The sequence below is a fragment of the Fusarium oxysporum genome, chromosome I (assembly GCF_013085055.1).
Source record: "Fusarium oxysporum Fo47 chromosome I, complete sequence".
In the NCBI taxonomy this organism is placed as follows: Eukaryota; Fungi; Ascomycota; class Sordariomycetes; order Hypocreales; family Nectriaceae; genus Fusarium; species Fusarium oxysporum.
In genome coordinates, this window is record NC_072840.1 from 3148813 (window position 1) to 3174292 (window position 25480).

Genomic DNA, 25480 nt, shown 5'->3' on the forward strand with positions numbered 1-25480 from the left:
TCAGGGATGGTGAGCCTCTGGTAGCGTCGGGAGGGCTTTGAGGAGGGGTGACGTGGTGGAGTCTAAGCCGTGAGTCCATCCCACATTAGGAGGTGGTAATGGATCCTCAGACGAGCTGGAGAGCTGACGAGCAGCGGACTAACCGACTGATGCGAAGCGATTGGGTCGCTGAGGGCGTCTCTTGTAAATTATGGGGTTTTGGCTGCAGCTCACCACAACGTGGAACCCGGCTTCTGCAGTGTCATTCGTCTCTGGGGAGATGTCAATCAAGTAAACAATAAAACCTAAGGTGAGATGATACTGTGAGGTATCCGTATAGCTACTAGCCTACGCCGTCGCATCTCGGCCTTTGATGGCTGGTAAGTGGCAGCTAGAGGTGGACTATTGAGAGAACTCAAAGCTTGCGAAGCCACTGCTCTTGGCTCTTCCGAGTCTGCTTACCTACGGGCCGCAATGCAAGGGAATGCAAGTTCTTCGATAGCCATCTTCATTGGGCATGCGCAATGGCCTACGATGAGGCTCGGCTTCGACAAGCGGCAGTGTGCGTACCGTAAACTGGGCCTAAAGGGAGGGTTAATATCCGATTGCGCAGTTAATTATTCTGACCACCATCCGTATACCAACTCGACTCCAGTGCGATGACGATGTTTTAATAAGAGAAAGACGGTCACGGCCAAGAATGACGTTGAATCTTGAGACGGTGCCAGGAGGGAGGATCGGGAATTAAGGTCATGGATCGACGATAAAGATACTGTACAGCGCACTTGGGCCATGTCTTCCTGGCCGGGTTGTCCAAGTTCAAGGTCCCAGAATATCCGAACTCTGGGCACTTACTGATTTGGCAGGCATTGGCATATTGAGTGCAAACGGCCCGTCAATCTGTCAAAAGTCGACCCGATACTGCGACAGAGGTTAATGTAGGTCTGCTCGAATTCGTTATAGCATGAAAGGATAAACCTGGTTTTCAGCTGTGTTATTGTTTGCTTTGGCCATTGATAATCCCTCGAGAGGCTTTTAGACACCACTAAACAGGAATATCCCCCGCCCATGAAGTCGAGCGATGACTTGATTGAGACAGTCTTGTCGGGACTGAAATCGAGATTGGCGATCTTGAATTGATTAAGAAACCTGCCACAGCTTGTTTTGGTGCCGCTAAGGCAGATCGAGGCTGATGAGGATGGCTGAAGAATAGTCCAGGCAGTGTCTCGTCATCGCATGTCACTAAAAACACGCCATTGATTTTGACTCAACAGCGACACCATTGAACCTTCGTAACAGTCTAAAAAAAAACTTCAAGTGTGGTACCTTTGGAGAACAAGATCCAACAAGCCCGCGCTGTCGGGAAGGCTTCGATCAAGCAAGAGGGAATTATTCTGCATTGACCGCCGAGTTTTGAATCTTGGTGAGGTTCAGGGAACAGAGGCAGAAATATAGCGATTGACATAACTCCACCAAACATGATGGAGATTCGTAACGGTTACTGTACTTCTGGTGGGAACTGACCTGAAAGAATGGAGTCTCCATCCTTAGGTGGTTTGATATATGGAAGCTAAGAAACGAGCAAGCATAGCCCATGTACAGAGAGACCAATGGGTCGAGCCTGTTACTATGAAACTTGAAGATTCGTGTATAACCCAGGCTGAAGCTGTGTTTCTGATTCTGATATCAACTGATGATGTTGTGTCGATACAACATTGACAAGGGCCATTGCTGAATTCTCAAAGCTGAGCCGCTGGATATCGTGTTGCCCTCAGTCACAAGGTCGGAGCCGCGCACTCAAAAAGCTGCATCTTCCAGGTACGAACAATGCAATGCAATGCAATGTAACCGAAGAACTGGATGGTGTGGGTTGGACACAGACAGCTTGATGCCAAAAGCGGTTCGAAGTAAACAATTGGCTTTTTTTTCTTCTCTTTGATCGCGTCAAGACGCGGTCTCAAGATGTTGATGTTAATTTTCCATTGGAAGATATGGGATTATTCATACATAATCAATGACTATGGGTCAGACTTCTCCATCTGTTATGATTGTTCGGAAGGCTTTCAAAAATGGCATCTGTGAATCGCAGCTGATGCTGTTGCGCGTCTCATAGACTGCGCCGAATGTCATCAACTCCAGCTTCCCCTCACATGATTCTTTCATGGCGGCAGGGAAGGACCCTGGTAAACCTTGTGAAGAACAGGGAGGGTTGCTGCAGTGTCAGCGATAGCATCAGCTTGGCAGCGGAGGCTGTGCTTGGTGAGAGTAAAGGTGACGCTCATGTGAGCTAACGACAATAGTGATGGTTTGACTGAGAGCTTTGTTTCGAGAGGAGGGGGCAGCGGCTCCCGGCAATTAGTATTCTACAGTACATCTTTGGCGATCAGAAGCTAAATTTTCAGCCTTTTCTTTGAGTCAATTGAGCAATCATGGCGCATGGCTGAAAATCGTATCGGTTAAAGTCAATTCTTATTGTCTAAACGATCAACATATCTTTAGTGGGGGGAAAGTTTTAGCACACCAACAAAGACTACAAAGAAACCAGACAAAGAAACCATCTCAATGAACTCAAGCGTCTCGAAGAAACAAAGATCCGCGATCGTCCCGCTGGGGCCACAGGCTTCGGACCTTTGAATGCCGAGGACAAGACGCAGAGATGGATCGCATCCTGATACCAACTACGAGCACTCATACAGAAACACAAGGCTGTAAACTGAACAAGGGTGTGAAGCGAAGGAGCCACGATCAGCAAACAGGTTCGTTCGTCATATGGCGCTCTAGCCTTGCTATTGGACGACTTGGTGTTGGTAGTGAGCAGTCTGACTTTAGGTGTAAGAGGATTTCTGACCTTGGCGTCGGAGACCCCGCGCAAATAACACCTGCTGAGGTGCTGTCGCCATCGATAGCTCTGAATATACCACCTCGAGATAACCTGTTCTGGCTGTGTTGGTTCCCATCTTGGAAGAGAGCAATGCAAGTTGCTCGGGGACTATTGTTGGAGAATGTTGTCCATCAGCCGATGTCCACACAAAACTGGACTCAGCACTCAGAGCCCGGGAACGAAACGCCTCCCGAAGGAATTCAAGGGTCCGGTCCCTTGGCCAGCCTTTCAAAATCTATACGAGTATCGAGTCTTCAGAAGGTTTCACATGATAGCTATCGCCCAACTGTCTGCATTCCTCGCGCTGTCATGCACACGTGGGGGACCAACATTGAGTAAAGTCAAATACCTGCGATGGAAAGTCTGGAAGCCGTTTTCATTCTGCAGAAGCTGGGCATATTTCGGAAATGGCACTGCGATCATATTTCGGAAATGGCACTGCGATCATCTTTGGATGGTATCAAGTCCGATAGGTAGTAGGTATGCATCTGCAGCAAAATCAAGGACAGGGTTGGACTGATCTGCGAACCGCATTTAAATCTTGGATAATTTGCAACAGCGCAATGCTCATGCAGTCCCGATCCTATCCGCAAGCTACAAGGCATTGGATATCTGACTTGTTCAGTGATGAGAAGTTCGGGTACCTGATTCCTGCTGCAAGTCAGTCGTATGTATGGAGGATGTATGTAAGTTGGCGACACGAAGGCTGAGTTGCAATTGCAAGCATGAACTGCCCTTTTTGGGCTCTTCTCTATTCACCCCCACCTCGCTTGTTCATCCATGGAGTTGCCTCTGTAGCTTGTCTCCAACTTCTCTATCTGGACACTAGCATCGGGCTAGACAAGGGTTGGATCTTGCTTCTGACCCAACAACGCTGCGTTAATTGATCGTAACCTTGCACAACTCACAATGCCTTGCATTGCATTCACTCAGGAACCATCATGTCATGTAATTCTCAGCCCAGTCCAGTCGAGTCAATAATCGCGATTCATATTATGCTGAGAATGTGGATATGTCTCTCGGAGGATTCCGCATGATAATTGCACTGGGCCTCGATGGTTTGAATTTGCCCTTTTCACCAAATAGAGGACAAATCAGGCTGAATAGGGAATCGCTTTGAGTCTTCTGAAGCGCCAATTCACCATTGTCATTCGTCGTGCTCGCTGTGGAACCGCTGTGTTTCTAAACAAGGGCCCTAGTCGGAGTGTGACTGTCTCACAAGAAGAAAAGGACCCTGAATTTTCACAGAGACAGATGGCTCCATCCTCTTTCCATGTCCCACGGAGCCGCTTTGATTGACTCTTGCCCTGAACCTGAGCGGTAGCCACTGGTCTTAGCGGAGTGCTCTCTACAAGGACATGCTCTTCAGTAAAGACGGTCGAGGCCTCGAGAGGCGTCATTCTCAAGAGCGTTCAACGGGCGCCGGCGGCTTCAGAGTTGAGGAACCCAGTACAGGGAACAACCCCCAGTTGACGACAGGGGACCCAGGCAACCGAGAGACGCCGAGGCTGCTAAGTTCCTGGGGCACGATGATGAACACATTGAGCATAAGTGAACATAGCATCCCATTTAGCATAAGCATAGACCAGGCATTGAAACAACAGCGCACACGAGGCAAGCGGACAGGGCTGTAAAGATGACAAGGACGGATATCAAGATGTCCAGTGCAGAGTCGAGGTCGACCAGGGGTCGAAGAACGGCTCTGTTACAGTTGAGGCAGTTTTTCAAAACAACAAGAACCGGTTTTGGCGGGTGAACGTAACTTGGACCAAGATCCCAGTGGGCGGTTAACGTCATGCCTCAGGGCACGCACTCAAGGCACGCACGTACAGCTGGAGCTCCAATGCTAGATCCCCGGAATAAAGACCAGCAGCACGGTTGTCAATTGTGCGAGTTTCGGCATGGGAAATGCCTGCCCCAGTTGCCAAAGCTGTGTGCTATTCCTAGCACAGAACAAAGACCCGGCACCAAAGAAAGGGAGGCGACATTTTGACATTTGAATTGGAGCAACAGAATGGAGACGTTGGGGCCTTTTACTTTTTTCATCCGAGACACAGACATGATAGTGTGATTACAAAGATGCTGAATTGAACGTTTGGTTACGAAATATGGAAATTATTATGGACTTGACAGCGGTCTTGCCCAAGGGAGGGAGATTTACCTACGCAGGGAGAGATAGCTCATGGTGAGAATGAAGCTGTACCCATAGCCGTAGGACAGTCGACTCACAAATCACTCTATACATCTGACTCGTTTCTTCGTTCCGACCTGACACATCTTACACATCCATATTAAATCTCTACCGCCAGCGTCACTGTCGTTGTCGCTGTCTCAACCGAGTCGCGGAGGCACGTCGTAGTTCCGAGGTCCTGGTGGCCAACGAGCATCGAGATTCTCAGACAAGAGGCGTTCACGGTTCCTTTGTCTGAGTTATATCGGGCTCCTCACGCCACTGGAGCCGCTGTTTCTGGCGGAGCGACAACTGACAAAGAGCTGACGTGACTTGACTTATTGTTGTCCAAACTCGAGGTTGTTTATCCAATCCCGAAGCGACGGTGATTTTTGGCACGACACTAGGACATAGAAGCTGCAACAAGCCACAGCAATACAGGCTCGATTGATCACAGTTAAGTGCTCAGTCTTTCATCATGAGGCTTGAGAAAGGCTCCGGATTGAGAAGTGCTGTTTCTGGGTCTTGATTGGTGTGAAGACCTGTTTGGCTCAGAGCGAGAGAACAGATACCTACCTTAGATAACACTGCGTTTGACTGTATATCGTCGTTCGATTAATTGAGCAACAGGCATTTTGTTACGGAAACAGAGAAGTATACTATGTACCTCCACTTTATCTTTGAACCCTTTTAGGTAGTGACTTATTGTGGATTGTTTTCGAGGTTGATCTCTTTGAGACTGCCCATCAATATGGCTTCAACAAAGTCTCAGCTGCAGGGTGAGTTTCTTTGTTCAACGTTTATGCAGGCAGCGGTATCCATGCTTTGGGAATATTTGATTCTCCTTTTCTTGTCGCCATTCTCGTGATAACTCATCTCCTGTCTTGTCTTCTCATTCATGTTACTGGGACGACGCATGGTCATGGATCCAGCTGTTGAATTAACATATCCAGCGTCGCGGGTCGGGAGGACGCATGGGTGTAAGTATACTTTATTACACATGTCGATGCCCTCACCGCTTCTTATCCTAGGGGGATGATGTAACCCGGTTGGTCGGTGCATGGCTGATGGCATAGAGAAACGCATTGAGCAATTGTGTAAGATATCCATCGATTGGATGTGTTGCGTGCGTCAAGGCTGACCAGGGGAATGGGTGTCGAAAATAAACGGTCGATCATTCACGCAATGGGATCAAGTTTGTCGATATATCTGTGCTAAATCGAGATGAACAAAGACGATGAGATAGTCTATCAATAGCCAAGAGTCGAATCTCTTGCGATATGAGTTTGAGACAATACCAGCAAGTAGATGGCGTTTATCGCTGTCATGGAAGTTTGTCGAGTATTCATCGGCAACTGTTTAATTTATCATGACTCTATGGGTGGTATTCTTTATGCGAATTGGAACTGCCCTGACGTTTATGTCTGTGCAATGGATCCATAATGGTAAATGGAAGCTCTAGAAGCCGGGAATGCACATGACAGAGTCGAAAGACACAAATGTCAATCAGGATGCCTTACCTTACCCAAGACACTATCAAAGGTTATCCAAGGAAAGTAAACAAGATTATCTCGTCTGCCAATCTAGCAAAGTCTGACAGAACCAAGTTTGATGCAAAACATCCAAATTCAACTGCATATCATCCAATTCAAGGCACAGCTTCACAAGCATAGCATAGCATAGCTCTGCCCTGCCCTGCCCTGCCTTGGCCAAGGACAAGCTCCCGCACGGTACCTTAACTGAGGTGCTGCTTGACCTTACCACGTAAAGTGCCTATAATGCCCTGGTCTTGTTCTGTTAAGCGCCAGACGAATCCAGGACAAGGATGGCCCCAAAGGTCCAAGGTGACATCCCCACCTCCGCTGAGCAACCGCGCGCTGTCCTCCGGGGCGACGTCCATTCAGAATCGAAAGATACCTGGTAAGTGGGCAGTAGACCGGCTGGGGAGGGGACTGGCGAGAGATGTGATTTGCTTCAGCAGTGCAGGCCTTTGCTGCAGGACGCAAAACGACTTACGGGAGCTCTGTTGTGCTGCCCGGTACCTTGTGCCTTGCCTTGAGGCCCTGAAGGTGCAAGTGAGAAAGTGAGGTGCCCACCGAAGGCACGGCATCTATCCAATGTGGGATCTTGGTGGACTTGGCTCGACACGCCCCTTTCATACCCTCACACCTCTCCCTTCATTGCACTGGGCGTGCAGCTTTCGTCCACTAAACTCCACTGTAAGTCGGTGCTCCCCAGCGACCCCAAGGCCCCAGCACGCTCCCAAATCACCCCTAACAACCTTGGTGGGAATCGCCTGGGAAAAAACTCCAACCAGACAAGCCTTTGCCTGGACTGGGCTTGGTTGAATCCATTCAAAAGGCTTCAGCTCCCGCATTCACATCTTCACTTTGCTCCCCTTTCCCACCCATCCCGTCCGACAGTCTCCCCAAAAGGCAAATACGGTTACGGCTAGCCATCTTTATATCCAACTTAGACAACCGCTCGTTCTTCTAATCAATTGGACCCCATATCAGTCCTTCTTCGATCCAGCCAACAGCAGCACTAACTAGCTTGAACTCGAAGCCCACCCTCGGATATCGAACAGGTTCTCACCAGTGGTCGATATAAAGAAAGAAAAGGGGAAAGCATTGAAAGACAAGAAACACGGGGGAAATACAATTCTCGTTCTTGGAAAAAGGCTTTCTGTCTGTCTCGGTGTGCTAGTTTTAGCATTACGGTACTCAGTAACCTTATCTTTTCCTTGGTACTAGCATTGCCTGTACTGTACTGTGCGTATTTGAGACCTGTGCGATTTGGTCCTCTGGTCCTCTGCCATCCGCCCAGCAACGCCCACCCCTGGTCAATTTGGCACTTGGTCTGGCTCAGCTTAACCATCTCGATCCCTCTCGAGATAGACTAAGACCTCGACGTCTTCTCGACTCAACTTGACTCTTCGCCTCATAATCGTAAAGGCGACGACTCTCCCTGTCGTCGGACGCATTCACGATTACGTCTCTATCGAGTCTTGTTCGCCCCTCTTTCAAATGTCATTCGAACGATTATAACGACCGTCACACGCTATCGTCGAAACCCCGCCACGAGCTAATCTCCCATCATTCATCTAATACTTGGTTCGCCCACGAGTCGATTTCAATACAATTCAATCTGTACAAACCTTGGCTTCAAGGCATTTGCCCAGACGCTCGTTCGATACCGTTATAGAGGTGTTACTGCAGCATTGACTTACTGCAGAACTACCTCTACAGTCCTCCATCGCCGTGTCTTCGATATCGAGTAGCTCTTAGTAGCTGACGTGCTTCGACAGAACTCGATTAAACCCGGGTTCCCTCGAATCGTCCCGCTGCTTCATTACCATCATTCACAATGGAAGCCTCTTCACCTCTGGCGGCGTTACACCGCCCGTCCATGCTCCCTAGTTGGGGTAGTCGAGATGTCTTTCGCGGGCACCCTCATTACTCTACATCATCTGTCACATCTGCAAGCATGAGTCTACGCGAGCAAATGCACAAGCATTCTGGAGACTATTTCAACGTCAAGGACGTACGAGGCTCCTCGCCCGCTGCGAGTTTGGCTGCTGATCTTTCACAGAACTTCCGACTTGACAGCGATTCGAGGTTTGTTGCGGCACCTGGTAATCGGTTTACAGTGTCTTGGCTAACATACTCCCAGTCCTCAGTTCCCCACTCCCAGAAGAGCACTCTTCACTGCTGGCATGATGGGCAGCTTGGAAGGTCGCGGTGAGCAAGACCAACAAGGTCTAGAACACAGAACCTCGTGGCTAATTGGCATGTTCCTACAGATTCAGTCACGACTCCCCCATTGCCATCCTCGTCGCCCGCCCCACTGGCCGAGCTCAAGGAGTTGATGGAGGTATCACCTCTGCCTCACAAGACACCTTTCTTCACTCAGTTCGAGATAACTTCTCCAACTCCGGGGACTACACCAGCCGCTGACGATGAAATGGTTCTTGATTCACCGGCTCCTATCTCTCGGCAGTCTTCCTTGGAACCTCCCAAGCCCATCATGGCTGAGTCAGTCTCATATTCCCACATTCCTCCTGGAACTCCAACTGACGTCTTTTAGAAACCGTAGAATAGCTGTCCCACGAAGACCATCCCTAACCCGGATGAAGGGTTTCAGTACCACGGCGGTACCGAGTCGCCAGGCTGACACGGAGCTGCCTCCGTTCCGCTTCGGTGCTGGCTCTCGCCTGAACCATACCAGCTCCAACCTGTCTCTCAGCGAATGTTTCGAGTCGACATCACCACCTCAGGAGCGCAGACCCGCATCTGCCAACAGCCCATGCCCTGGTCTTTTTATCGGCCGCACTAGACCCCAATTCCTCAACTTCAATGCATGCTCTCGCAGCAATGGCTCTCCTTCCATGAACTCACATTCCCGGCGACAGTCCAATCCCTTTCTCAGAAATCGAAAGCAGTTCCGTCGGTCATTAAGCATGTTCGAGCATCCCGCTGACGTAATGAAGAGCAATTCAGAGGGAGAGGAGACCACATCCTCCGCGCTTCAATCGGTTATGGATGTAGAGGAGGCTCAAGAGCCCGTCCTCCCCCATTTCCTCTTGGAAGACCCCACCGATACCATTCCTCGCATCACTCGAGAGACACTCGTCGACGTCTTGGATGGCAAGTACAGCTCCCACTTCGACCAAAAGATTGTGATCGACTGCCGGTTTGAGTATGAGTACGAGGGTGGCCACATTGACGGTGCTGTCAACTACAATGATAAGGACCTGCTCACAAATCAGCTCTTCCAGACTCCTATGGATGGACGGACGCTTCTCATCTTCCACTGCGAGTACTCAGCCCACCGTGCCCCCCTGATGGCTCGTCATGTTCGATCTGAGGACCGCACTGTGAATGCTGAATTCTACCCCAAACTTACATATCCCGAAGTCTACATTCTAGACGGTGGATATTCGGGCTTCTTCACTGAACACCGGGGTCGTTGCTATCCTCAAGAATACGTTGAGATGTCCGATGAGGCTCACCAGCGCACTTGCGAACGCGAGATGGGCCGATTGAAATCTCGTAAAGGTCTCAGCCGTGCCGCGACTTTTGCTTTTGGCCAACGTGAGCCTTGTGTGGACGAGTCACCAACTGCTCCCAGCAGGCCTCAGTCACGAAATCTGCATGCACCAATGTCCCTCCTTGGTGCCTCCCCTATGATTGGCGACCGATCACATGCTCGCCGTATGGCCTCTTATTAGACGTTTTGATCTTTACGACTTGGTCTGTTTTGCACGTGGTAGAGTTGGACTCTATCGGTGCTGGTTTCACCTTGTCTGCTACTTCTGGTCTATGGTCATTCCTCTCTACCGTCTCCTCCCAACAATGTTGTCAAGGGGATCCTTCATTCTATCCCATCCACTTTGATGAATCCAACGGCCAATCCGACCGCGGCGCTTCAAAAGCCAGTAATATATGCTTTGGTCTGCTTTGACAACTTGTCCTTTCAACTAATCTTCACTACGATTAATCATTCTCATGCTCCTAGCACCACCACGACCGCAACGACTTCTTCGCTTTTAGATCACTGACACGAGTTCTCACTCATCGACTTATTTTCCTTTTTCTATGTTTTACGCATCAGCAGACAGACCCATTCATGGTTTTCAACTTTTCACGCTTTACATGGTCCAATGATGGAACCTCATTCACCAAGGAGCCAACTTACTCCCATTCTGCATTAGGGCGCGCATTATTCTTTCCTTTCTTTTCACTCAACTGCATCTGCTTTGGCGATTTCCGGACTTGCATTTTTGGCTTCTAAAACGTGTCTCGGGAACAAGCTTTCCCCGACGACTGTGGCGCTGTTCGCAATAGACATTTCGATACCAGATGTCTCGGCCTCTCAGTGGCTTCACCCTAGGGGACACAGAATACCCCTTTTTACAGAAGCCATACCGTGGCCAGGCACAGCATGACTCGCATCTGTCACTCGGTACCCTATTCGACAGTCTTTTTGATACCAGTATCCTAGAATCATGGATACCTACCTATAACATCCCATCTGCGCATATTGTCGCACCTATACCCCCTGACCTTACAAAACGGGAATGGTTCACCTCTTTTTTTTTGTTCTTCACTACATATTCAAACAAACCCTTCCCGCAAGAGAAATGTTGGGAAGATGGGAATTACATATCACCCTCAGGCCTGGAATGTATTTATGTTCTGTCCGTAATAGGCACAGGCCGCAATGTCGCAGTATCATGAAAGATTGATACTGCGATACTTTCTGTAAATCTAGCTGGCGGAGCAGCAAGATGCACATGGCTGGTGAAAAGTGGTTTTGCTAGTTGTGCATCACTTGACATTGAGGAGTACCCCTGGCTAGATACCTGAAATCGAGGGACAAAACAGTTAAAAGTTAACGTGCTGCTTCTTGACGTGATTGAGTTTTGTCGCGATTTCGCGAAAGGGCGTGACATCAAATGCTGGTTCATATGGCTGCGAGGGCTTCTAGTCAGTCAGGCACACCGTATTATTTGATCAAAGAGTCAATTTCTCGATACAGTATTGCGTAGTCGTCTAAGACGGGCATCTATTACGCATCGCTATTCAGAGTCTCTCAGACCAGATGGGAAAAAACAACGGCCCCTTAAATGAAGAAATTTCACCCAAAACCCGTTCTTTTAAACGCCGCCCATGCATCTGATATAGTATACAAAACCGAAGAACTCAAGTGGCAGCTTCTTCACCCTCTTGAAGTGTGAAATCCCATTCCTTGAACGCCGCCCGAAAAGCCTCGACGTCTTTCGTCTCCTCCTCAACGGTCTGTTCACAATCCTTCCATACCAGGCGACTTTCAAGACCAAGAAGCTTAGCTAACACACGACGTCCGAATTGAAGATCGAAGCGCATGTCTGAGGGCAGAGGCATGACGAGGGCTTTGCCCTTAATACGGTCCTCACCATCGTCCGCCCAGAGCCATACGCGGAAGAAGTCACCCCCTGACTCGGCCTGCTGTTCGAGCGTGAGCTCCCGAGCGGTGAATGCTGGAAGAGACTGATTCTCCGCCTCGACCTTGAAAGCGGCTTCCGCAACGCCTTTGCGAACGAGATCGGCTGCGAGAGGCATTAGTTGCCAGATAAGGTGAACATTGCGCTCTCGGCTGATCTCCCACGTCACGACGCCGAGCTTGTGTGAGCTCTTGGAGGCAATCATAGCCTGAACAGCTTCTCGGAATCGTGTCATTTCGTTGTAGGTTTTTGCGGCTTCTCCTGCTGGATCAGTGACAGGACCGATGCTAGGTATTGTAGGGTTGTGTGGTAGTGGAATGATGATCAAGTGGCCTGGAAAGGCAAGGCCTTGCTCTGCAAATGTGTTCGAGGTTGGCAAAGGACCTTTGGCCGTGGAGATGTAGGCGTCGTCACCGATACTACAGCACATGTGGGCCGATAGGTTGGGATTGGAGAGACAGAAGTAACATCGATCAGGACCCGGAGGTGGCGACCGATGGCGCTGCTTCTGGCGTCGGCCTCTATGGCCTCTGTTGTTATCATCGCCCCCGTATCGGCTGTAAGAATCATCCTTCGGTGCACGCTTCTTAGTCTTAGGGTTGAACGGCGAGGCTGTCGCGCCGGGGGGTACTGAAGCATCTCCTTTGTTGAGACTAAAAGCGTACAAAGACTTTGCTTTAGCGTCATTGCCGAAAGGGGCCATTGAAATGAAGCGAGTGATGCAGGTATTATCCGTTTCCTTCTCGGTGGGGTGAACGAAAGCCTCTCGTTCGTAGAAGAAGGCTTCTGGTGAAGCTGTTAAGTGATAGCGCGGTTTGAGCGCTGCACATAGTTCTGCAATGTTGTCCGAAACGGTGAGTGACGCTTGGCTTGTGGGATCGAGCGCAACCTGAGAGCCAGTCCAGACACTTGCTGGCCATATTGACGTCAGGAGAATATCAGCGTTGTTCGCGCCGCGCAGGCTCTTTGCGTCATCCGCTGTGTGGAATGGGAGGTGCTGTTCCTTAGATAGTCCTGCAATGAGGTTGGCATCCAATTGGCCACCCAAGACGACAATCCTCACACCATCAGATGTCTTGGTAATGCTGCGCTTGCCTAGGAAATGTAGGTTCTCGCAGATCTCCTCCTCGGCTTCAACCTTAGCAGCAATACGAGGTGGGAGTGGGTGGGTTCCAATGGTGAAATAGGTTGGTAGAGGGACTTCAATGGCCCCATCTAGAAGCGCATTCACAGAGTCATCGTCTTGGGTTGCGCTGAAGACATCGCCAGTGAGGATGGCCATGGAGAAGCTGTTTTTGATGTGTAATGTCGCTAGCTTCTTGAACGCCGGTTCAAGCTGGCCATTGAGGCTGCCCAAGACAATACTTCATGAGAATTGTCAGTCCGTACAAGTGAGTAGTGAGTTGGCATCGTAACCTACATTTTTGGTGCAGCCATCTTGGTTGTGGTTGTGGTATAGTGAGGTTATCACGATAACTTCTCTCTCAGGCAATGGATGAAGAAGCTATGATGAAAGTGCATACAGAAGCGCGTTGAGCTTAAGAAAGATAAGAGGATGCGGCGCGCCTATGATTGGTCATAGTGGGACTTCCTGCATTAGCGCCGCCTTATCGGTTTTACCGCCTATCAGCCGGCAAAAAAGTTTTGGAGGGACGCATTTTCGCAGTATGTGAAGCTCTTTTTCGCACCAAGATCTGGATCTTCAAGTCTGAGAATTTTGTCCTTCCACAAAGTCATACCGCCAAGATGCCGTCCAACTCATCAGGGCGCATCACCAAGGCGCGGAAGAACAAAAATACAACACCCCATCAAAAGAACCACCGATGGGAGTCTTTTACTACGAAAATATCCAAATTCAACTCGCTCCAACCATTGCGAAAGGTTCGCCGCCATGACCTCGATACCGAAGACCTTTCCACCACGACGTCCTATTTCCAGACCGGGCTTCAGAAATGGGGAGAACTCAATGTCTCAAAACCTTTTTCTGCGTTCAAGACTAAGGTCTGGCCGCTATGCGAGAGCCTCCCGCAACTCCTCCATTTCGAACAGAGGATAATGGACTTGTTGGCCGATTTCATAGCAGGACAGGATAAGGAAGCTCTGGAGCCCCTTTTGGACCTTCTCACCGCCTTCTCGCATGATCTGGGAGTTCGATTTGAGAAACATTATGGCAGGAGTTTGGATTTGATTGTGGCTATTGCTGCGAAGCCCCAAGATGTCGATGTTATAGAGTGGACGTTTGGCGCCCTCGCCTTTTTGTTCAAGTACCTGTCAAAGCTTCTTGTACCAGACTTACGACCAACCTTCAATGTCATGGCCCCCCTTCTCGGAAAGTCACGACACCCTCCCCATATTGCTCGATTTGCGGCTGAAGCCCTCAGCTTCTTGGTTAAGAAAGCAGCAGCCCCCTCACACCGCGAGACAGCTTTGAAGCGCCTGGTCGAATGCGCGCGAGATGATCTTTTGAGTATCAAGGATGACCGCCAGTTTACCTTGTACAAGGACGGATTGATGAATATGTTTGCTGAAGCAATCAAGGGTACTGATAATATCATCCACTCAACTGGCCCGGCTGTTTTCGCCGCTCTCGTTGATGCAATTCCCGAGGAGGAGCGAACTCTCACCGAAGACACCACTTGGACCGATGTCGTCTGTGGCGTTCTCACCAGTGTTATCCACCACGCGACTGCTGATACTTTTGGAGATTTCGCTACCGGAGTCCATGAGACCATTCGAGCCAACGTGGAGCGTGTGTCTCCTGCTGATCGCCAGTGGCAAGCAGTTCCTCTCTTCCGGATATACGGCACCATGGCTGGTGTTCGGAAAGGAAATCGCCTTACGGACTGGGCACCACTTATCAAGAACTTTGTCGAACTGTTATCTGAGGTTACTAAAGCTGGTCTGGAAGTACCACATGATGCCGCAAGTGCTGTTTGGAAATTTGTTATCGTCAATATTGCCATTGTCTGGCACCATGCACCTATTGATGCATTGATACCCCATATCGTTCCTCTTACTCAGTCACTGAGCAGGGAGCCCTTCATGAAGTGGTTCATCCCCTTTTGCTCTTATTTCTGCGAGCTGGATGCCCAGCGCTTTGGAAGCCTCTTCCGTAACGATTTTCAAAGGTGAGTATTCGAGATGAGAGAGGCTTTTGAATATTTGCTGACTGTGTTAGATTTATTGCGAACCACTGGTCTGAGGAACCTAATGAGGACATGATTTGCATTCTGTTACCAAAGATGATTGAAACCCGTGCTTTTCCACCAGCTGGTGAAAAAGACAGTTGCAGAATGCCACAAGGCTGGCAGGATCAGATTGTCTCCAAGTTCGAGCGCCTAGAAATCTCGCCATTTCCTGAAAGGGGGCCTTACAACAAAGATCCTCAAGTTTGGCGGGATAGATGCTTGCCAAAATACTCGGCTCTTCTTCAGATACTTGAGTTGACGACTGTTCACCCATCAACAAATGCTCGTATCGCCGAACTCCTGCTCCGGAAACTCAAGCTCGCCCTTCGCCCTTCATCTACCCTGGCATCCGATGAAGTTCATTTCATTGTTGGTCAAGGATTCCATGCTTACCTTCGTATGAGCAAGGCCGCCGGCTCCGTCGACATTACCCTGAGCCCCCTGCTCCGAGCTGCAGTTCCACGTTTCTCCCAGTCAGTAAGCTTTCTGCATGCCTATCTCGCGTACGAAGAGATCCTGCAAAGTAAGGAGATTGCACGGAGACAAGACAGTACCAGTAGCGATAGCTCATCCAGTGAGGAGGATCCGGTGACTTCATCATTGATTGAAAACCTGAGTTCTCCATCCCACGATCTGAGGCTGGCGTCCTTGAATTTGCTGAAGGCACTTAGCCCGACGCCAGACAACTGGAACGCTGTCGAGACTATGATAGAGACCGAGGAGACTCCGTTAAGTCTTGCGCATACAAGGACAATCGCCATGCATCTTCGCAAGCTAGGTCAGAATTACGCTTCGTTTGAGGAGGGCTCTTGGCTGCAACGAGCTGTGCCTGCTTTCTTGTTTGGTATGCTGACAGTCAAGCTGTCGCCTGTGTGGGATGATTCGGTGGAGACTATGAAGCAGATCACACAGACCAAGGCCGGAGAAGAGGCAATTTGCGAGGTTGCTTTCCGCTGGCTGAAGATTCCCTCAGCTCGCTGGGGTCCCTCACAACCTGAAACCCAAAGCTCGCGTCCCGCATTCGTTTCTGACTTTGAATGCACCAACGTGCGTCGACTTGAAGAAGTCGCAGCCGAGGTGGAGAATATTATTGATCGCCCTGATGAGTTGATGCTGCAGAATTTCGACGACAAGCAGCAAACTGCGGAAACAGCCGCTGGAAACTCTAGGTCTCGTGCGCTGAAAGTGTTTAACGCGATTCCCTCAATTGCAGAGAGGAGATCGCGGCTCCTTGTGCCGCATTTCTTGGCTTGGGCGAGTGAAGACCGAACCCCTGATTCAGCAAACGATCAAGATGTTTCCGAGGGTGCCACTTGGTCTCTCGCCGATCGCAAGGCTATGCTCAGTGTCTTTTCACAGTTCATCAACCCCCGGGTCTTGTACCAACATGAAGAGGTTTATACCGCACTCATGCAATTGATGGAGAATGGTGATGTTGAGGTCCAGAAGGTTACCCTCAAGGCCATTCTCGCCTGGAAACAGGAGGCGATCAAGACCTATCAAGAAAACCTGGAGTTCCTTCTAGATGAAGCTCGTTTCAAAAACGAGCTCACAGTCTTCCTTCAAGATGAGAACGCAATCAAGCCAGAGCACAGGGCTGATTTGATGCCTGTTCTCCTTAGATTGCTTTACGGTCGTACAATTTCCAAGAAGGGTGCAGCAAGCGGTAGGCATGGCTTGCAGGCCACTCGGCTGGCAGTCCTTCGGAACCTCAGCGTCGAAGACATGGGGAGCTTTTTGGACATTGCCACGGGTAAGCTGAAAGATGTCAAGGTTGTCGGCGCCTCAAAGACGATCTTCGAGGAGCCTATCCTTCCCATCAGGAAGCAAGTTGGTTTTCTCAATATGATTTCCTCCGTCATCTCAGAGCTTGGCACCAACGCCACGCCCTATTTGGATACACTCCTCAATGCTGTTTTGTACTGTCTTGTTTTTGCCTGCCGTCAACTCAGCGCACAGGGTATGGGCCCAGAGAGCGAAGAGGAGGAAGAGAAGGCCAGCACGCAGTCTCTTCTCAGGGTCATTCGATCAACTGGGTTAAAATGTTTGATCGCTCTTTTCCAAAACGCTCAATCTTTCCAATGGGCACCATACCAGGATATCATTCTTGAGGATGTTGTGGCCCCAAGGTTAGAAAATTTGCCCAGCGAGACAACACAGGGGGTTTCCGGCATGCTGCAACTTTTTGCTACTTGGTCTGTTCTCCCCAGAATTGCACTATTCCTTGCACCACATAGCAAGGTTCCTGAGGGTATTCTTCCCAAAGTTATTGAATGTCTTTCAATTGAGAAGGGTAAGGATGAAGTCAAAATTCATGTTCTTACTATAATTCGAAACTTGATCAAACTTGCTACTGCGCCTGCACAGGAGTCCGAGTTCAATGAGGTTATCAAAGCAGACCTTCTCGACACCAACTCGAAAACAATCTTGTCACAGATCTCTACTGTTCTGGATATGTCCGGGATTAGTAATGACTTAATGGAGGCCTGTGTTGAGACAATCCTGACTATGGCTCCTATTGTTCAGGATACCGAGGACATTCAAGCCGTGATTGAGATCTCCATCTTCCTTCTGAACCAACCTCCACGGAGAGTCAGCCCCAAGCTCAAGGGCAGAATCCTGCTCATCGTTGAGCAGTATGTCACTCGTTCCACTGCTTTTGAGAACCAAGCACTTCTCGACAATGTTTATGACACTATATCGTCTCTTTTCAGTTACTTCAAAGATCGCGAAAACAGACAATCTCTTTCAAGGGCCATGCTGGCTATTGCTGGGAAGGATAACAGCCTCCAGGAAGTTGCTGGTCTCTGTGCAGCTCTCAATTCTTTCAAAGAGGGGCGAATCGATGAGCCGGATTATGACAGACGCCTGGCCGCTTACAGTGCAATCTCGGGCGATCGGGAGACTCCATTGACTCCAAAGCAGTGGCTACCTTTGCTTCATAACTTGACTTATCACATTCGAGACGATGCTGAGTTCGGTATTCTTTCGTCCAACTCGGCCGATGGACTTCGGCGGTTCATTATGGACGCAGCGACATGCTCTTCTGAAATTTCGAGGGGGAGATTTGACATTCATTTGAGAGGTGTCATCTTGCCTGCTCTTTACGCCGGAGCCCGGGAGCCATCCGACACAGCTCGACGAGAGTATCTTCGAGTTATGGGTCATCTCCTATCAACAATGCCCGAATGGGAACCTGTAGCTGACCTCAGCGCATTGTTGAATGATCGGACCGAGGACAGCGCTGAACTAACCTTCTTCTTTAATATCTTAAGTCCTGCAACCGCAAGACAGTTAGAGGCTCTGCATATTTTAGAAGCAGCCAACAAGCAGAAGGAGATGGGAAGCCAGAATCTGGCCCAGTTCTTTATCCCACTCCTTGAGCACTTCATATTTGGTCGCGCTGATGGAGTTGATGACCATGGACTTGGTGCTCAAGCAATTATCACCATCGGTAATCTTGCAAGCTCTCTGCACTGGAAACACTACCGCACCACTCTCCAAAGATACATCGGCTATGTTGAAGCCAAGCCCGAACAACAGAAGCTAACAATTCGACTTTTAAGCAAGGTCGCTGATGCACTTGTCGATGCAGCTGAAAATGAGCCGCAGGAGCGCATGGAGATTGATGAGGTTGATGCATCATCATCAGCCACCACCAGACTCCCCCTCACTATTCCGACGGCGGAGAAATTGAGCATCGAGGTTACTAATTCCTTCCTGCCCACGCTTGTCAAGCATCTCCACGAAAAAGACGAGTCGGAAGTCAGCTACCGTGTCCCCGTTGGCGTGATCATTGTCAGACTTCTGAAGTTGCTGCCCTCGGACCAAATGGACCAGAAACTGGCTGGTGTCTTGACTGATATTAGTCACATTCTTCGCAGCAAGTCTGTCGAAGCTCGTGATATGGCTCGAGACACATTAGTCAAGATTGCTGCTATCCTCGGCTCCTCGTACTTCGGCTTCATCCTGAAGGAGTTGCGAGGAGCTCTGACCAGAGGTTACCAGCTCCATGTGCTTTCATACACCATGCACTCCATTCTGGTTGCAATCATCCCTATCTGCTCTCCTGGTGATTTGGACTATTGCCTTACCTTTGTCGTAACGGTCATCATGGATGATATTTTCGGTGTCATCGGCCAAGAGAAGGACGCTGAGGGCTATACCACCCAGACCAAGGAGATCAAGAGCAGCAAGAGTCAAGACTCGATGGAGCTTATAGCCAAGAACGCTTCGATCAGTCGGCTTATCGAACTGGTCAAGCCACTGCGCGCGCTTCTGATGCAAAAGGTTGATCTCAAGATGGTTCGTAAGCTTGATACCCTGATGGCGCGTATTACGGCCGGACTTCTGCAAAACCCTGCCGCCGAAAGCCGCGATACCCTTGTTTTCTGCTATGAGGTCATTCAGGACGTCTACAACTCTCAAAAGCCTGAAGTTGAAGAGAAGCTGGACCCTCGAGTTAAGAAATACCTTGTTCAAAAGGGTGCGAAGAAGAGCGGCGATCGAGGCAAAACGACTAAGCACACATACAAGCTAATCCGCTTCGCGGTGGACATTCTGAGAGCAATACTGAAGAAGCACGATAGCTTGCGAACCCCTACCAACATTTCCGGATTCATTCCCATTCTTGGCGATGCTATGGTTGGTGGAGAGGACGAAGTGAAGATCTCAGCGTTCCGACTACTCGCTGTCATTGTCAAAGTGCCATTCCTTGACGATGAGGGATCCAAGTTGTACAAGGTTGCAGTGAAGGAAGCAACCAAGAGCATCTCCATGGCAGTCTCTACCACAACCGACCTATCTCAAGCAGCTCTCAAAATGCTAGCCGTTGTCCTTCGAGAGCGTCGTGATGTTGTCGTGAAGGATGCGGCGGTTGATATGCTCCTTGCCAAGTTGAAGGACGATCTCACTGAACCCCTTTACCGCCATGTCACATTCAACTTTCTGCGGTCGGTTCTGGACCGACATCTGGAAACCGCCGCCGTTTACGACACTCTGGACTATGTTGGCACAGTTATGATCACCAATGATGATAAGGACACTCGTGACCTTGCTCGAGGTGCCTTTTTCCAATTCATTCGTGAATATCCCCAGAAGAAGGCCAGATGGGCTAAACAACTGAACTTCATTGTTGCCAATCTCAAATACGAGCGAGAGGGTGGCCGGCTATCTGTCATGGAGATTGTTCACCTGCTTCTTATGAAATCATCAGATGACTTTGTGCAAGAGATCTCCTCCACATGTTTCCTTCCGCTATTCTTTGTCCTTGCCAATGATGACAGCGAGAAGTGTCGAGTTGCAGCTGCTGGACTACTAAAGGAGATATTCCGCAAGGCTGACAAGGAGAGGACTCAAACTTTCCTCGGACTTGTGCGAACATGGCTAGATCAAGACGGAAATGAGGCAGTTCTCAAGCTTGCCTTCCAGGTTTTCGGCTTCTATCTAGAGTCCGACGAAAATGCATCCAAGAACAAGAAGGATTTCAAGCTCGTTCTAGGAAAGATCAGCAGCGTCATTGAGGCGGAGGATATTCGAGAGGCCGATGGGGAACTCTTAGACGCGGCACTTGAAGTCATCCGGGTCTCATTGTCTGTGTTCCCTGACAAGATTCTGTCAAGCAGCAGCGAGAAGATGTGGTCCAGCATCTTGAGATGCCTGTCACATCAATCGACTTCGGTCAAATTGTCATCTATTGGACTGACAAGCTCATACCTGGCTGATTTTGCTCAGCAAGCCAGTGACGTAGCGGTTGGCGAAGCAGTGGTCGGCAGCCATGGTCTTACACTTGATTTGCCGAAGGTCCAAAATCTGGTGAGACTTGGTTTGGGTGTCTTGGCGACTCGAGACATTGACGAGAAGCTCGGAGCGGAAGCTGTCCAGGTCCTTGCTTTCTTGGCTCCTCGCCTCCCCCTTCGACCTGTGACTGAAGGGGAGAGGTCTGACGATGATGTCGAGCAAGAGCAGCAGAATGAGGAGGAAGAGGACGAGGACGAGGAAGAGGAAGAAGAGCAGGCTGAGGGGACACAACGAAAGACTGATCTTCAACATCTGTTCTGGAAGATCTCTCATATTATTCGACGAGAGATCCCCCCTAGGGCTGCTGCCATCACACCAAAGGTGGCTGCGATGGAGCTTCTTGAAACAATTTGCCGGAGATCTTCAGCCGATCGCCTGCGACCATCTTTCAAGACTATCCTCGTTCCCCTTCACAATCTTACTGACCCCTCCATTGCACCCCCTTTCTCCAACGATGAACTCTTCAAGACGAAACACGAGGCCCTCAAGACAAGAGCGCAGATCCTCATGGATTCCCTGCAAAAGAAATTTGGTACGGCTGAGTACTCGAAGCAACTTCTTGCTATTCGAGAGGAGGTGAGGGCCAAGAGAGAACAGCGTTCAAGCAAGAGAAAGATTGAGGCACTGGCACAACCGGAGAAGTATGGAAGAGATAAGAGAAAGAAGTTTGAGAAGAATAAGGAGCGCAAGAAGACTCGATCAAAGGAGCAGAAGGTCATGCGACAGTCTTTCAAGCGGTGGTGAGGACGATCAACGACGTTGCATCAACTGGCGTTAGGGATTCTTGTCATTAGGTAGATTGTTTCTCGGCGTCATGATCTGGACATATAGTAAAAGTCATTTGTAGAAGTAGACGAAAGGAAAATTCAGCCATTACCAGTTGCAACTTATTCCACTATCTCTCCACGCGAGGGCTACCTATCAGTTGGAACAATATAATTCTGATAAACCAGTCCTGCATGAGCTGGACTCGTATCTTTCTTGGGGCTTCCAATCCAATCCAATCCAAGAATCGGATATCGGCCTCTGCGCCAGCCATCAGCACACCAGTCTCCATCCGACGCCCGGGAACAGTGGTATGGAATCTTTACACGAAATGACGTCTTGTGCTGATACTACGACCTGTGTTCATCAGCATGCTTGAGTTGGACCAGACATTCGGAATTCCGAGCGTTCAGCATCGTTGAAGCTCGTCATAGTTAGGAACTCCGAAGTCCCACTCCAACCCATCTTGAACAAATACACGAAAAGGGGCTTGACAACGGATTGATTCCGAATCAAATAAATCACAATGTAACATAGGTCTACCTAGACAAGGCTCAAAACTCATCAGAACAGCATTCCCCTACACCATACAACTCAATCATGAGCTCACAAGGAGAAGATGTCTGTACAACTATCACTGCGGGGAAGTTGTTACGCCAAAGGATAGAAGCGAGTGGTTTCATCCTTGCTTCAGGTGTACACGATGGATTCTCTGCGCGCATTGCGCTCGAGGTTGGATTTGATGTCCTGTACATGGTTAGTCTGCTATGCTTTGCTATCAAAACTTGGACTGACGAGTATAGACTGGGGCAGGAGTCACGGCATCCGTTCACGGATGTGCTGACCTAGGGATCGCAACACTGAACGACATGCGGCGGAGCGCAGAAATGATCGCCAGTTTGTCACCATTTACGCCTGTCATTGCCGACGCGGACACCGGATACGGCGGACTAATCATGGTGGCACGTACGGTTGAACAGTATTCGCGCTCAGGTGTCGGGGTGCTACATATCGAAGACCAGGTGCAGACCAAGCGATGCGGTCATCTCGCTGGAAAGGTCCTGGTGGACTTGAAAGAGTATTTGGCCCGTATACGGGCTGCCGTGCAAGCACGCCGAAGGATTGGAAGCGATATAGTCATCATTGCACGAACAGATTCCATCCAGAAGCATGGATATGAAGAAGCACTGGCATGGCCAGTGTTGCTGAATATGGTGGAGAATAGCGTCACGCCGAAAATCTCAGCTAAAGAAGCAAAAGGCTTGGGGTTCAGCATGATGATTGTGCCGCTGGCCACGCTGGCTCCGGCTTATACTGCAATCAAGGCTGGTCTGCAAAAGCTGAAGGAAACAGGTTTAGCAGATACCGAGCTTACACCACAGGTGAAGATACAAATATCCGCCCCAGAATCCAGTAATCTAATACTGCAATAATAGGACCTATTCCGAGTATGCGGGCTCGATGAGTCGATGAAAATTGATGAGGAGGCTGGAGCTTCCAACTTTGAAGGTGGCGTGGACTGATACGTCCTAGGATGCCATGCTACGCTCGAGGCTGGCCATCAAAACGTTTTGCTTAGAAGACGCTGTATGTAGCTCCTTGAAGTATCCATGCTCTCTCTACCCAAGATAGTCAAGATCCAGAGGGAAGTTCCAGTCCATGTACACCTCGGGGAAGTTGGATGATCCGAAGCTGTCGCCTACAGGCGCAGCTGTCGAGTTCCAGTACGTGCTGGCATCTGTGGCACCCGTCTGGACAGATTCTGGCGCAGTCCTGTTCATGTCGTATGGACTGCCTTGCCCGTTGTATTCGACTCGTCACCACCAAAGAGAGTCAAATACCACGCTCATAAACTATGGTAGTTAGGTGAGTAGACCTAGGGGCATCTTCTCTTGCACGTACCAAACGACTACGGATCCTCAGATCCAGCCCATTAGCTGTAGTAGTATCCATCGAATCGCTATTTGACCACAACTGCGAGAGGATCGTCCCATACCTCTCATCAAGGTCGCCGTGTTGCATGGAACGCCTTTTGACGAATGATATCGCCTTGAATAACGATTGTTGAGCATCACGCAGGTCAATGTGCTCTTTCAGCTGGCTCCTGACTAGTCGTAGGATGCAAAACGCCGCTAGCAAGGCCATGCGCGTATAGTAGTTTGAAGCATATAACGCGAAGTCCTGCATGGCATCTAAGCGAGGCACGGCATCAAGAACTTCTGTGGCTATTGAAAAGGTTGTGATCAGGCCTGGTCTCTTAAAGTCATGACTCTGTAGGAAGAAGTAGTAGGCTGATATTGCGAGACGGATGCAGCACCGGGTAAGGTAGCCTGGTAAGTCAATTAAATTCAGTCCAATGACGCTTTACTTAAAGTCGGCTCACACATACATAAGTCATCACGGAGAGGAAGTGGGACGATTTCCACTTGTTCACTGAAGATCCTGATTAGTGGTAGCAACGACTTACTGCCCTCGCCCTGCTCGTCTATGATGTCGCCAAATGCTCTAGTGGCATCAATTAAGATGTCGTGGCACTTGATGCGGTAATGGAATGAGGCGTCCACAATCTCCTCGAGCCTAGTTTTCCTCTGGTAGGGCTTGGATTCGGAGATAGAAAGATATGGGAGGCCATCGCACAGGCTAGTAATATTCACGTTGAGCGAGTACCATAATTCTACAGACAAGAGAACTTACGCTTGGAATACTAAACAACAGTTGAGCCATAGATGAGCCCTAATATCTCTGATCTCTTTGGACAAAGAAGTATGCGTCCTTGCAAAGTCTTGCTCGTGACCGTTGACGAAAAGCCCATTCTGAACAGCGAGAGAATGGGCTGTGCCTGCATACACATCTGAAGGGTCTTTCCATATTGTGTCCACTGGTAGAGGCCAGAGACACAGAATCAGGGAGCTTTTAATAATTGGAATAGGGTTCGTAATGTATAAAAGGGGCTGGAATGTTCCGCCTCTGATGTGTTGAACAGCTATCCGGTGCAGCTTCGTGGCATGCTCCAAGCGCCTGGAGCCTGTGGCAATTATTGTCCAAAACAGGAGGGAAGACTCTTTCAAGTACGATTCGCAGTTTACCTCGTTTTCATTCAAGATTCCAGGCAGGAGCTTGCTGTAGTGGTTGAAGAACCTAGCATTTTCAGTTGGTGATCCATTCGCTGTGTGTGGTAGACAACACTTACCGAGCAAAGCAATCGTCTATCTGTTTTACCGCAATGCCCTCCCGACCCAAGATTTCAGAAAGTGATGAAGATCGGTCTGACTGTACAGCATATGATGGGTCAACTTCAAGTGATGGCTCCGCAGCGGTATAGATCAAGGCACTGCTTGAAGTTCCTACAGCCGTGCGATCAGACCGAGCTGGCGAAGCGTCCACAGTAGCCTCTGGAGCTTCCACTATATTGTTGCATTCTATGTGCATGCGTTTTCAACGTGAACATGGCTGTCCGGGGTGCTGATACAAGTCGCACCTCAACTGCAAGCCATGAATTAGCAGATCTCAATTGTCCTGGGCCCAAGGAAGTCTTGAACCTTCTGTCGCCTGCAACGAGCACAGGCTTTCATGCGACTTGTCATATGCATGATTGACTCCTCTGAAACTGCTGGAGGCAGTTTGACAAGGGCCGCCGTATTGCCCGAACGGTTGACTTATGAATTCTGGGTCGGGGCTGGGACAACTTCCCCACGATCAGCGGGCATTAGTTA

The 25480-nt window shown here is 49.5% G+C and overlaps 5 protein-coding genes across 5 annotated transcripts; 3 read left to right on the plus strand and 2 right to left on the minus strand.

The window, feature by feature from the left end:
- Positions 1-8396: 8396 nt before the first annotated feature.
- Positions 8397-10260, plus strand: FOBCDRAFT_283749 (uncharacterized protein; the record flags this gene model as incomplete). Its single annotated transcript, XM_031182045.2, has 4 exons — positions 8397-8647; positions 8703-8770; positions 8833-9064; positions 9117-10260. The coding sequence occupies 4 exons, from the start codon at positions 8397-8399 to the stop codon at positions 10258-10260; spliced, it is 1695 nt and encodes a 564-aa protein (XP_031042813.2).
- Positions 10261-11562: 1302 nt separating this feature from the next.
- On the minus strand, positions 11563-13452 carry FOBCDRAFT_283753 (CwfJ C-terminus 2-domain-containing protein-like protein; the record flags this gene model as incomplete). The annotated part of the gene is made up of 2 exons (XM_059611641.1): positions 11563-13304; positions 13436-13452. The coding sequence occupies 2 exons, from the start codon at positions 13450-13452 to the stop codon at positions 11735-11737; spliced, it is 1587 nt and encodes a 528-aa protein (XP_059463849.1). The 3' UTR covers positions 11563-11734.
- Positions 13453-13761: 309 nt separating this feature from the next.
- Positions 13762-21889, plus strand: FOBCDRAFT_283761 (armadillo-type protein; the record flags this gene model as incomplete). The annotated part of the gene is made up of 2 exons (XM_031182050.3): positions 13762-15143; positions 15194-21889. 2 exons carry the CDS (start codon positions 13762-13764, stop codon positions 21744-21746), a joined length of 7935 nt encoding a protein of 2644 aa, XP_031042818.2. The 3' UTR covers positions 21747-21889.
- Positions 21890-22367: 478 nt separating this feature from the next.
- Positions 22368-23290, plus strand: FOBCDRAFT_173662 (Pyruvate/Phosphoenolpyruvate kinase-like domain-containing protein; the record flags this gene model as incomplete). Its single annotated transcript, XM_054702816.1, has 3 exons — positions 22368-22523; positions 22571-23149; positions 23204-23290. 3 exons carry the CDS (start codon positions 22368-22370, stop codon positions 23288-23290), a joined length of 822 nt encoding a protein of 273 aa, XP_054558791.1.
- Positions 23291-23584: 294 nt separating this feature from the next.
- On the minus strand, positions 23585-25380 carry FOBCDRAFT_255622 (uncharacterized protein; the record flags this gene model as incomplete). The annotated part of the gene is made up of 5 exons (XM_059611171.1): positions 24958-25380; positions 24462-24785; positions 24157-24407; positions 23670-24097; positions 23585-23620 (listed from the first exon to the last, which is right to left on the minus strand). The coding sequence occupies exons 1-5, from the start codon at positions 25194-25196 to the stop codon at positions 23585-23587; spliced, it is 1278 nt and encodes a 425-aa protein (XP_059466582.1). The 5' UTR covers positions 25197-25380.
- Positions 25381-25480: the final 100 nt, after the last annotated feature.